This window comes from Acipenser ruthenus, chromosome 51 (genome assembly GCF_902713425.1).
Source record: "Acipenser ruthenus chromosome 51, fAciRut3.2 maternal haplotype, whole genome shotgun sequence".
NCBI classification, from domain to species: domain Eukaryota; kingdom Metazoa; phylum Chordata; class Actinopteri; order Acipenseriformes; family Acipenseridae; genus Acipenser; species Acipenser ruthenus.
In genome coordinates, this window is record NC_081239.1 from 6,199,801 (window position 1) to 6,213,234 (window position 13,434).

Below are 13,434 nucleotides of genomic sequence, written 5' to 3' on the forward strand. Positions count from 1 at the left end.
GACCCTGTTATTTTTATGTTTTTAACAGTAATGTAAATTAAATATCAGAAAAAATGACATTTCCATTTAAATCATAAACTGTAGCAAACCACCCTACTCATAGCCTTAATGACTTCACCCCATGTTGCATTGCACCCTGCAGACTGCACATATATTTCTGTGTGATAATGCAGACCTATTTAAAGACCATAGGGGGTGCCACAGTGCTAGTATATGCTGTAGCTTCACTTGCATTGCGACAGGCTCCAGTCCTGGAGGGCTTTTCCTCCAGGTAGAAACGCAGCCATGGTTGGAACGCAGACCTGGACTGGAAGAGACCAGCTTACTGAGCTGCACTAGGACAACTCGTCTCACTTACCAGACAGAGGCTCAGAGTGACCCAGGCTAGAGCTGCCCATATCATTGCACTGGAGGATCATGTGAAAAAGAGAACTGTCCTTCACCTGCCATCTACCTTAGCCCTGTCCTCCTGATAAGCAATTCAACACCTGTATCCTGGCTGTTTGTAATGTAGACCTTCCAGGTGATTGTATAATTATACAGGAGCTTGCTCCCTTCCTCCCTCAGTAAATGTGTTTGTGGTGCCCTCTATGGGATTTAATAGTACACTGCAAGTTGTACATTCATTCTGTAAATCCATGCTCTGCCATGCCATGGGGAAGAGGCCTGTTACTCTGTTACCACTCTGAATATATTCTTTACAAGGTGAAAGAAACTTGCACCAGCAACTAATGTAACCTCTATTAGAATCATTTACTACATTAAAACACACATCATCACCTTAATATAAATATGTGCTGCACCAGTAAATAATTAAATATATATTTAAATTAACATTAAAATTAAAAAAACACCCCCATCAACTTAATATAAACCAGTAGACAATGTAAGATTAATATAAACCAGTGCTGCTCTGAAAGCCCACGCTTGTCATTGTGGGCGCTGTTATCTCACGGCATGAAGTACTTCTCCTCCTCCTCCTCCTCCTCTTCCTCCTTGTGGAATATCTTCCCGTCTTGTTTTCTCCAGCGCAGATTAACACCGTCCATTGGAAAGTTCTTTGAGAGGTGCTCCCGAATCTGAAACAGCAACACAAGAAACACAGTGTTATCAAGGAGCACCACATCTCTCTGTGAATCTATCAGGAAAACGAGACGAAACTAGAGAAGTAAAGGGAAGCAAAGTCAAACGTGAGATTAGCTCATTAGTGTCACACAAAGTCCAGTACACAGGAAGCAGTGTCAGTTTGGATTTCTGAAAGGGAATGTCACCTACCTGCTCTAAAATGGCTTCACTCACTTTGGGGTCCTCAAGATTCATTCCTTTGGGTACGTTTAGTTTGACCCTTGCTATTGCCATCTTATCTGTGCAGACAAACAGAAGAGTTCACACAGCCATTAAATAAACCCCATGTCAAAAAATAAGACCCCACGTAGTCTGTAATGTGCAGCACAGAACGGGAGCAGCGTTCCCTTTTTAGATTCTGAGAAATGTGCCGTTATAACTGAGAAAGGATCAATTACACTATGTAACACAATTTTTGTTCCTGGGTAGTAAGTGTTATTTCCTAATTGCTTATGCCTCAAAAGTATAGAAAATGGCTATTATTCCCCACAAACTTTGCTTTTGTGACCAGGACAGTGATATTTGAAAATTTACCTATTTCCAATGAGAAAACGGCGAATGTGTCTTTTCGTTCACATAAAGTCAGAAAAAAACAACATATGAATCCAAATTAACATGTATTTATACTAAAGTAATACAAAAATGACTACAAAAGATTTAGAAGGGAGTAGTTTTTCGAGATTTACGATTATACTGTAAATCACTTTCACGAATCAGCCCCCATGTGTAGTCTCCCATCATGTTCTCGTTATACTGTCCTTGGTAGCGGCGTTCAAAGTCCAGTATATCCTGGTGGAAGCGCTCGACTTGCTCCTCCGAGTACGCTCCCATGTTCTCCTTGAATTTATCAAGATGAGCATCAAGGATATGGACTTTGAGGGACATCCTACAGCCCATTGTGCCGTAGTTCTTCAACAGAGTCTCAACCAGCTCCACATAGTTTTCGGCCTTGTGATTGCCCAGGAAGCCTCGAACCACTGCGACAAAGCTGTTCCAAGCCGCTTTCTCCTTACTAGTGAGCTTCTTGGGGAATTCATTGCACTCCAGGATCTTCTTTATCTGTGGTCCGACGAAGACACCGGCTTTGACCTTTGCCTCAGACAGCTTAGGGAAGAAGTCTTGAAGGTACTTGAAGGCTGCCGACTCCTTATCTAGAGCTCTGACAAATTGTTTCATAAGGACCAATTTGATGTGCAGTGGTGGCATCAGCACCTTCCGGGGGTCCACCAGTGGCTCCCATTTGACGTTGTTCCTCCCCACAGAGAACTTGGTCCGCTGTGGCCAGTCCCGCCTCACACATCTTAGCAGATGCTTCCACGGAGTACTTTTTCGCTCTTGTCTTGATAAATTGGCCGCAGACATAGCAAAATGCGTCTGCTGGATGCTTGCAGCCTCTTGATGCCATCTCACAAAAATGCAGATATGTATCCACTTAGGCAGCTGGAACTAAACTGAACTGGTGGGCTTGAGGCCCCTGTATTTATACTACTATTTATATTACTGGAAAGTTCTAGATGTTACTCCAAGTTTACTCAGCACTGAATCTATCTGGAATGTTCTGGAAAATAGGTAAGTTTCAAAATATCACTGTCCTGGTCACAAAAGCAAAGTTTGTGGGGAATAATAGCCATTTTCTATACTTTTGAGGCATAAGCAATTAGGAAATAACACTTACTACCCAGGAACCAAAAAAAAAAAAAAAAATTGTTACACAGTGTTATCAGTGAGGAACCTTCGACGACGCACTAACCCTTTGAAAGTATTCATTTTGTTTCATTATACAATTTTGAAATATAATTTAATTTAAAAATACTGCCTTGGTTTAATATTGCTAATTACAGCTTTATTAAAACACAGGTAGCATAGAAAGAAATAAAGTAAACAATCATTAAACACGCAATTCATTTTCCTTCAATACTTCAGGAAAGAGCCGCCTTGAACACAGTGTCTTAGACCTCAGTTTTCAGCATAGTGAACGCAGTGTCTTAGATCTCAGTTTTCAGTATAGAGAACGCAGTGTCTTAGATCTCAGTTTTCAGTATAGTGAACGCAGTGTCTTAGACCTCAGTTTTCAGTATAGAGAACGCAGTGTCTTAGACCTCAGTTTTCAGCATAGTGAATGCAGTGTCTTAGATCTCAGTTTTCAGTATAGTGAACACAGTGTCTTAGACCTCAGTTTTCAGTATAGTGAATGCATGCTTTGCCATTGTTGCCGTCTTATTTGCTTTCTAGTTTCCTCTACATGTTTATGACTGGCAATATGATCTTTTAATGGTATTGACTCATACATGATCAATGGTAGCAAAACTTGAACAATAGTGTCCCACCATCCTCATAGAGATAATCAGATTTTGTTTTAGCTCTGTCTTTTACTGAAACATTGCTTTTTCTTCTTCGTTGGTGCAGCTGTCATATTGAGTTTCAGCAGCAGAGACACGTGAGTGAAGTCACCTAAACTCAACTTGCAAACAAATGCACATGGTATGTCGTCTTCAATCACTACACTGTACACTTCCATGTGTATTTTCAACTCTAATATTGTGATTACATTTTTACCAATTTCTAAACACTTGATATGATGGTATTTCTGAAATGGTCGTCTTTTAAAAGGGAAATAAAACAAAACTGCATTTACCTTGAGAGAGCGGAGTGGAAGGGGTCCTCGAGGATTCTGCTTCTGTAATTAGAAAAAAGAAAGTTGATAGCAAAGCCAGATTCCTGCTGTGGTTCTGAATCACACTGAAGTGATTACACTGCATACCTTGAGAGACCGGAGTGGAAGGGGGGCTTGTGGGGTTTGAATCTGTAAAGAAAACACACAACAAGATTTAGTGTTTCCTGTTTCCAGTGTATTGTTCAAATGCATTTCAATGAAACTGTGTCTATGCTGCCGTCTCCACCAGGACAATAAATAAATACTAATACAATCAAACAATAAGTCATTTATTACAAAGCCACATTCAAACTGAACTAATGCACTCCATACCTTTAGAGGCTGGTGTTGAGAGAAGGCTTGAGAGGTTTGGATTTACAGGAGTAAAAATACATCATTTGCCTTTCTACATTATTGTAGAAATATATTTGAGTGAAATTGTGTGTGTATGTGTGTGAGTGTGTGTGTGTGAGTGTGTATCAGTCAGTGTGTGAGTGTGTGTGTATGTGTGGTGCTGTCATCACCAGGGCAATGGTGAACTCATTGTTAAATTAGTGAGGTTGATAAGAGCACTGAGATTCATTTATAACTCATGGTGTGGGCTGTCAATCACACTGAACAGACTGCCATCTTCAAACTGCACTTACCTTGAGAGACCGGAGTGGAAGAGGGGCTCGAGGATTCTGCTTCTGTAACAAGAAAAAGAGAAAATAAGGAAGTTTATAACAAAGCCATATTGCTGCAGTGGTTCTGAATCCAATGAAGTGATTACACTGCATACCTTGAGAGACTAGAGTGGAAGGGGGGCTTGTGGGGTCTGAATCTGTAAAGAAAACACACAACAACAAGATTTAGTGTTTCCTGTTTCAAGTGTATTGTTCAAATGCATTTCAATGAAACTGTGTCTATGCTGCTGTCTCCACCATGGCAATGCTGACAATGACATGGTTTATTGTTTTCAAATAAATATAATAAATAGACAGTAAGAATGTATATCACAGCACACGTCTCTCCTGACACTCCACACTCTTAATGACCGGGCTGGATTCTGGTTCTTCAGATCTCTAGGCTACACCCTGCCCTGCTCTGGAGGTCAGACAGCTACTGTAGGATCAGATGGACTGAGCCTCTGAGTCCCTGCTCACAGACTGGGGTACAAACACTGAGCTGAACAAGAGCACAGACTGAACAGGGAGCCTTCAATCACAGCAGAACAAGGGGTACTGATAGCTGCAATCCACATCACCCCGTTACCTCTGGAAGGATATTGACCATCCCATCAGCCTGAGCAGGGAGCCTGTGATTGATTCTCAAAGTGGAAACTGCTAGATTTGTCACCAGCAGGACCTAATGAAGAGATCTAATCATGCTTCCCTCTTTGAACCTGAAGGTTTACACTGAACTAAATGAGAACACAGTCTGAACAGGGTCCTCACCCTCACAGCAGAAAAAGGACTTCTGAGAGTTGCAGCCGGTGTCAGTCCATTCACCAGTCTTACTCATCATCACACAGTTCTCATCCCCTCCCCCATTTTTTGGTTGCCCATAGTTCCAGTTGTGAAATGTGTAGTTATCCCCCTGGTGTGACCACTTCCAGGGCTCATTGAACAGGCCTATCCAGAAGGTCTTGCCCTGCGCTTTCTTCACTATTTCTTCATTTTCACTGGCGTTCTTTATACTGACGAGGTCGGTGTGGTGTTCTCTACAGTACTGCTGAGCTTCAGTCCAGGTTTTCAGTTCTTTAATCAGGGTGTATCTGTCAGTGATGTTGCTGGTCTCTGTGAACACAAACAGATCAAAATCAATGTGATCTGTGGAGGTGCGCTGGCTCTCATGTTGTATAGTGATTGAACCCAAGTCACATCCGGCTCAGCTATCAAAGTCATGAAAAGCAGCATCTATAGCAGTGCATGGGAGTCTCTTTAGTTTATGTCTGAAAAGTATATAATAGCAAAGTGGGGGATGGGGGAGTCTATTTAATGATTTAGGAATAATCATTGTTCTTTTTCAAATTGATCATTCATTTTCCTCACAGTCTGTGCACAATCAATATGAAGCAAACAGTATCATTATAAACACCCCCCCCCCCCCCCCCCCCCCATGTGCTTTCATGTCTTTCCTGTACTGGCTGGTATTTTTCTATTTTGAAGTCAGCCTGTTCCAATGACAGTTTCAACATTCTAAAGCTCTGAGGGCGTCGACTGCATGATAATGAGCACTCTACTAGGAACCTGATTGGCTGAGGCAGTGCAATAACTGTTTAGTTCAGGTGGCTGTGGTATTTATTATTATTATTCATGGTGAATAATAATTTCCTATAATCGTCATTATTATACAGTCTTATTGTACACGGTGGTGGTGTGAGATCAGTGTGTCATAAGATTGCCCGTGTATGATAAGCGGGATGATAAAACTGCTAACCTCAATCTCTAAAAACAAACTCTACCACCAGTGCATGATCACAACAACACTGTTTAAAGAGAAATACAAGTTACATTTGTCACGAGCAACAAGACTGGCTCATCACTGTGGAGGCTGTACCTCATGAAACATGGCATTTATGTAGCCTAGTGTTGGTTAGAGAAGCACCTGCCAATCGAGCACATGTTGTGCTATCAGTCTGTCAGATCCTTTGCTCATGGTGACTGAAAATAACTTGTAACAGGGAGATGCAGCTTTTATATATTGCAGAATACCTGTCAGACCTCATTTGCATAACAAATGAATCAGTCATGTGAGGTTCAGCCCACTACACACAATAGAGCAAAACTACAACCCTCTTTATCACCTTTTATTCTAATACAAATAGTTATTTAACTGCTAAACATATTTCTTCTACATGTCTAATAAGGGCCACATATTTAAGACGAGGATTTTGCTGTCTGGAATATAAACAATTTAAACAAAACAATAAGAACATTTCTTTGAATAATACACGTTTTCTTAAGTTTCTTATGAAGGAAAAACAAACAATCTAAGAAACTGTGTTATGAATAACACACCTTCTTAACATTTCTTAACAAAAAGATGTTTCTTCTTTTGAACGTTTCAAGATTATGGCCCCTGTGCAGTATCCAGGGGACCTGGCTTCAACCCCCAGTCCAGTCAGCTGTTTCATTAACAAAGGAATTGAATCTCAACTCACCGCTGTAGCACATGAAATAGTTTCCCTGACTGCAGAGTGAATCCTCCCACTCTCCCTCCGCATTGACTGAAGCACAGAAGAGGTATGGTTCCCAGTTAGTGTAGATGACATCACCTCCACTGGACCACTGCCAGTTCTCTTTGTCATGATACAGCCCGATCCAATACCAGTTATATACAGTAAATGAAGGTATAAGACCTATAAGCTTATTAACCCTGGCCTGGTCTTGAATGGTGGGCAGGTCTCTGCCTTGGTTTCTGCAGTAGCTCTGAGCTTCCTGCCATGTCTTCTCAGTTACTTCATAGAAACACTGACCAGAGGAGCCGCCTGGGGAGAGGGGACAGCACAATAAAGATGAGTGAAAACGTGTTCTTCACAGAAAAGATTTCCACTGGAAATGGAACCAACAGTCACAGATTACTGGTCTTGTAAGAATGTAGGACACTAGTAGAACTGTATGGTGATAATAAATATACTAACAACATGCTTGTGGTCTGTACTGTAACACGAGTATCATTCTGGCATGAGTGACGAAGGTCATGGAAACACCAGGTAGCCAAAGAAATCATTGTGAGAAAAACTCAGTTCACAGTCAATCAATGTTAATGTTATTTTAGAATGTGTAAAGGTACATGTCTTGTTATTATAGGATATTGCACAGCAAAATACCTTAAAGCCTAAGGAAATATAACTTTTTTTTTACCCTTTTAACCCCATTTAGACCCTCTGTGATTGATTCTCAAAGTGGAAACTGCTAGATTTGTCACCACCAGGACCTATTGAAGAGATCTAATTATGCTTCCCTCTTTCAACCTGAAGGTTTACACTGAATTAAATGAGAACACAGTCTGAACAGGGTCCTCACCCTCACAGCAGAAGGAGGGCAACTGAGTGTTACAGTCATAGTCAATCCATCCACCCTTCTTGCTGATCGTCACACAGTTCTGATCGCCTCCCCTATTGTCTGGTTCCCAATAGTTCCAGCTGTGAAATGTGTAGCTATCCCCCTGGTGTGACCACTTCCAGGGCTCATTGAACAGGCCTATCCAGAAGGGCTTGCCCTGCGCTTTCTTTACTATTTCTTCATTTTCACTGGCGTTCTTTATACTGACGAGGTCGGTGTGGTGTTCTCTACAGTACTGCTGAGCTTCAGTCCAGGTTTTCAGTTCTTCAATCAGGGTGTATCTCTCAGTGATGTTGCTGGTCTCTGTAAACACAAACAAACAGCAGCTGAGAGGCTGGGAGGGGAGCTGGCTCTGAACCCAAAACAAACTGTTTTCATCAATCCTACAATTTATCACAAACTGCATCCTGTCTACAGTCAGGTACATCTGTGTGTTATTTAAAAATAAGGGGCAGCATTCTCTAATTTACTCCTGTTTCGGTGTTCTCAGTTTGGTATTGTAGATCGCATTGCAGACCAATTGGTATTCTCAGTAATAAGTTGAAGTCTGCGAATGTGTAGACACTGGCTTTCACTAATTAAATCAATGTAATTTACTCAGTATGCAAACGCAGAGACACGGGTTATCACCGTGTGTAATCTACTCAAAGTGTGCCCGACACAGGAGACAGTGATTGGCACCTCCACAGTGTCTCAGCTCTGGTATGACTAGCCAATCGGAAACGCTCTCTGGCCTCCCTTTGTTCTGAAGATCCAAGTCAAAGTTGTCCCTTCAGAATGGCTGCAAAGCTGTGGAGTTGGTGTACCACGTCTCTGGTTCCCTCAAGACATCCTGCTTTACCTGAAACTGAACTATACCAACGGGAAGTACACGCAAGCATCAAGCTAATACTTATCAGGGTATGAGATATGTAGTAAAATTACTATCAAAAATAAAATCACACAAACAGACACATACATGCACAGACACACAGACAGGACAGATACACAGACAGACAGAGACAGATTACAGACAGGACACAGAGACAGACACACAGACAGGACACAGACAGACAGACACACACAGGACACAGACACACAGGACACAGACACACAGGACACAGACACGATCGAAAGGCAAAGTCAATCTACTGCTGACAATGTGAGAAGAATCCAAAGATGAGATTGCATCCAGATTTGCCACTATGCTGCTGTTGGGGGCGACAGGCCCTCAAAGATGCTGAAATCCAAAAGGACACGGTCCAGAAGAAAAACCCTAAGGACTTTATGTATGATTGATTTTTCAACCTGAACTGCGAACTAATGGTTTACACCAAGTCCACAAGTTAGCATCAACTATCAGCAAGTTTGAACATCACCATTGAGGGACACATCAGTCATATCCAGGATATTATCGACAATTGGGGAGAAACTGTGCGCTGCCTTAACAGGGAAATGCTCCAAGTACGGTTGTAACAAACTTACCTAGTGTACAATAACCAAACACCTAGGCCATAAGTGTATACTAGCACCGAGCATAAAACATTCAATACTACAGTCCCAGCAGGTAAATCAGTACAGCAAAAAACAAGGATTTCACGAGAACCAAGGGAGTAAATTTTAAACAGGATAGGTTTATTATGTCTATTTGTATATAGTACTAAGCACAGGTGTACCCTGGAGTAATCAGAACAGTAAGTCTTAAGTAAGATCAGAAAATCTTACTGGCAAATATCAACCCTGACTCAATGGTAAGCAAACCAAACATCCAGGTTGGTAGAACAAACAATATCCAGTAGAACTATTAGTAGAAGAAACTACCCAGTATATCTCTAGATAATCCTTCAAGGAGCACACCAACACTGCAATACTAATCACATAAAAATGCAATTGGAAAAGACAAACATTAATATATATATATATATATTATATATATATATATATATAGTAGCGTTTCCACGCGGTGCGCAGGATAGAAAAACACAACACGCCGTTTCCAAGTTCAACGCTTTATTTATGAACCTCTTTCAGAGCCCACTGCTCTAGCCACTTGCTCTGCACCGACCAATGAGCGTGTAACGCCCCGTTTTATAGCTAAGCCCCGCCCCTTTATGTTAATCGGGTGCCAGAGCGAACAGCTATCCCATTGGTCCCCAGCCGCACACCAGGACCAATGGGCACACACAACAAACAGCCTATGACAGGGACAGCTCGCACAGCCAGAGACAGAGCGAACCCGCAGCTACAGGTAATACAGACGGGGGGAGAGGAACACAATACAGCGGCATTAACAGACAGTAGAAACAAGGGGGAATACAGTACACAAACACAATACACGGATCGCTACAAAATATATATATATATATATATATATATATATATATATACACATTTTATATATATATATATATATATATATATATATATATATATATATATATATATATATATATATATACACACATACATTTTATATATATATATATATATATATATATATATATATATATATATATATATATATATATATATATATATATATATATATATATATATATATATATATATTAAATTTATTATATGAGCAGGCCTTTGTACCGATAATCACAATACCAATGTATAGCAAAACCATTAATAATCTGCCTCGCTGTGGGAACTTGAGTAAACAAAAAAGAAAAAGAGACGGAAGGAGACAACAAAAAAATACAGGCAGGCCACCCAATAATAAGGATGTTCATTCTATGGCCCACACAGTTGCAATAATTATATCCAAGTGTATGAGTACTTAAAAGTTTCAGTCCCGGGCTTGATATTAAAACGCACCCAGAAAGTAACAAAACAAACAAAAACAAACCAATAAAGTTCTAGAAAAATAACACAACGATCCAGCAATCCCAAAAGAACGCTCTCCAAACAAAAACCCGAATGGCCATTCAAAAAATATTTGTAATCCAAACTGCAGCAAAAAATAAAAAAGGATCGATCTCACCCGGTTATGATGAATCCGTGTGCAAGTCCTCCAGTTCATACAATGTTGGGAGTCGCCATTTGATTGAATATCTTCTCTCGTTCCGTTGTCCCGTAAAAGCAGTAAAGTATCAAAGTAAATATATAAATCAAACCAACTGGAAGAAAAATAGGACCCAACACGGAAGTATTGCCCAAAGAGCACTGAGCAGCGTGTGATAATAGCTATTGCACTAGTATTAGTCGAACCCGCTATAGAAACTGGTAAAAACCAAAACACTGTTGTTTGACATAACACAGACTAGAAGCATGCTATACACAGACTAACTCGTTTTTTCTGTTGTTTGAACAGGTTGCCTGTAAATTCTCTCTCTCTGTCTCTCTAATAACTCCGTATTTTTTTCTCGCTCTTTTTTTAAACAGACTTTCAAAAAACCCTTTTTTATACCCTATTGGTCTAGAGCTTTTAAGCAAAGGAAGCTCTGCCCCCAATTACGGAAAACAGTAATGGCCAAAATACCTAAAACTAATTAGTCTAGGACCATAGCGTTTTAATCCAAATATAAACAAATGTACCCAGCACACGAACTAAAACAATAATTGCCCCAAGAGTATATTTTTAAACCAGGCAAGGATATAGATTATATATACACGTATGTATGGCGAAATATTAAGGAGCTAATTAAAAATGCTGTCATGAAATAACTAGATTCCCTGGCCAGGCTTACTGGCATTCACTTAAGAATGCGCAGGTGCTACGCTTCTTGCAGCACATTGTGTGGCGGTTGCCACATAGTGATCCCTGCACAGTCCTGCACACAGCCTGTCTCAGACAATATGAGAAGGATGAGTACCCGAGAGACTTCTACAAGGAACTGAAACTCCTTTACTATGCAGGTGAAGCACATCCAGGGGACAACGTAGACAAGAGCTTCAAGCTGCTGTTCATACGTAACATGTCTGCAGAGGTCAGAGTTGCCATGAGCACAGTGGAAATGCAGACAACTCAATGCCCACCATCCTGGAAGCTGCGGAGAGTATGGTGAAATATACAGATACCCGGCCCAATACCAGCAGCACTCCGGTACTAGGAGATGAAGCAGAGCCTGACTTTCCTGGATCTGAAAGAAATGAACTGCCACAGAACTCCCAGAGAAGATTTCAGCCTTCACACAGCAAACCCCAGCCCAGAGGGGAAGGTAAACCTGACGCCCTACACCTCACCAGAGGGGGGGAACAGTGTTATAGATCAATCCATCTATCACTAATGAAATGTAGGTATCTTTTTGAACTGCCTCTGAAATACACCAAACACATCTAATAAGCGTATGTTTTTGTATCCTTTCAAGGGCAACTTGGATTCAGGGTTTTGACTGAAAATATTTGCAAGCTGAAATAGTTTGAGATATTAGCAGCTGTAGGAGTGGGTGGATTTGCAAACTCATACAAGCTCCCCTCACAGGAATGCTTAATAATTAGAAGAACTAAAATAAATGAATAATCAATTGCAATATAGCAATAATTATGTCTTTACCTTTGTAGCACATGAAGGCTTTCTGAAGGTTGCAGGGTAAATCAGTCCACTTTCCATCTGAATTGACTGAAGCACAAAAGAAGTCTGCCCTCCAGTTGGAGTAGATGACATCATCGCTGTTAGACCACTGCCAGTTCTGTGTGCCATCACGATACAGACCAATCCAGGAATCCCCGAGAGAAGCTCCTGTAATATTTAAGAGCTGCTCTGCTTCTTCCTGGCTGCGCACAGTGGCCAGGTCTGTGTGCTTCTCTCTACAGTAGCTCTGAGCTCCAGACCAGCTCTTCACAGTTTCCACAAACACGTATTTTCTGATCTGGTTGTACGCAGGCACACACAACCCTGATGAAGAAAAAACAACATGATTAACACTAGAATGAGCAAGGCGGTCATTTTGACCGTTTTTTTGGATTTAAATTTAAATTAAGATACGGAGCTGTTCTTTCCTGACTTTTCTTAAATATATGTACTAATTCCCCTGACAAAGAAAGAATCGTGTAGCTGCAAAAATTAGCGAGATAAAATACTGTCATACCTATTCCGACCAGGATCGGACAAATTGACTGATACATAGAAAACCTATTATAACAATGAGGTGTTGCGGTATTATTTGTATTCATCAGTCGGGACATGCAGCCATGTATTGAAGTTTGATTATATCAGTCTGCATTCCTCAAGTGAGCGGTGTGGTTGACATTTCTATTGTTTCAATGAGCCTCCTGTGTGTTTAAATTGGACCTAAAACTGAAATAAAGGAATACGTAAATTGAGCCTGATTCATACATTTTATCCTGCAGACTGAAGCCTCTGACATAGTAGGACTATGGGCGGGATGAGTGCGTGGGGCATTTTTTTTTCAATTTAGTAGTCGCCAATTCATTTTTGGTTATTTTCTCCCCAATTTAGTAGTGCTCAATTATTTTGTTTAGCTCATCTCACCACTACCACTCCTATGCTGATTCGGGAGGGGTGAAGATGAACACACGCTGTCCTCCGAAGCGTGTGCCGTTAGCTGCCCGCTTTTTTACACACTGCAGACTCACCATGCAGCCAGCCAGAGCTTCAGCGTCAAAGGACAACGCAGCCCTGGGCAGCTTACAGGCAAGACTGCAGACGCCCGGCCAGAC

General features: G+C 41.0%; 1 protein-coding gene across 1 annotated transcript; it reads right to left on the bottom strand.

Annotated features, from left to right (window-relative positions):
* Positions 1-950: 950 nt before the first annotated feature.
* LOC131722723 (macrophage mannose receptor 1-like) lies at positions 951-12,638 on the bottom strand. The gene is made up of 6 exons (XM_059015728.1): positions 12,308-12,638; positions 7,789-8,130; positions 6,873-7,250; positions 5,215-5,556; positions 1,276-1,364; positions 951-1,079 (listed from the first exon to the last, which is right to left on the bottom strand). The coding sequence occupies exons 1-6, from the start codon at positions 12,318-12,320 to the stop codon at positions 951-953; spliced, it is 1,293 nt and encodes a 430-aa protein (XP_058871711.1). The 5' UTR covers positions 12,321-12,638.
* Positions 12,639-13,434: the final 796 nt, after the last annotated feature.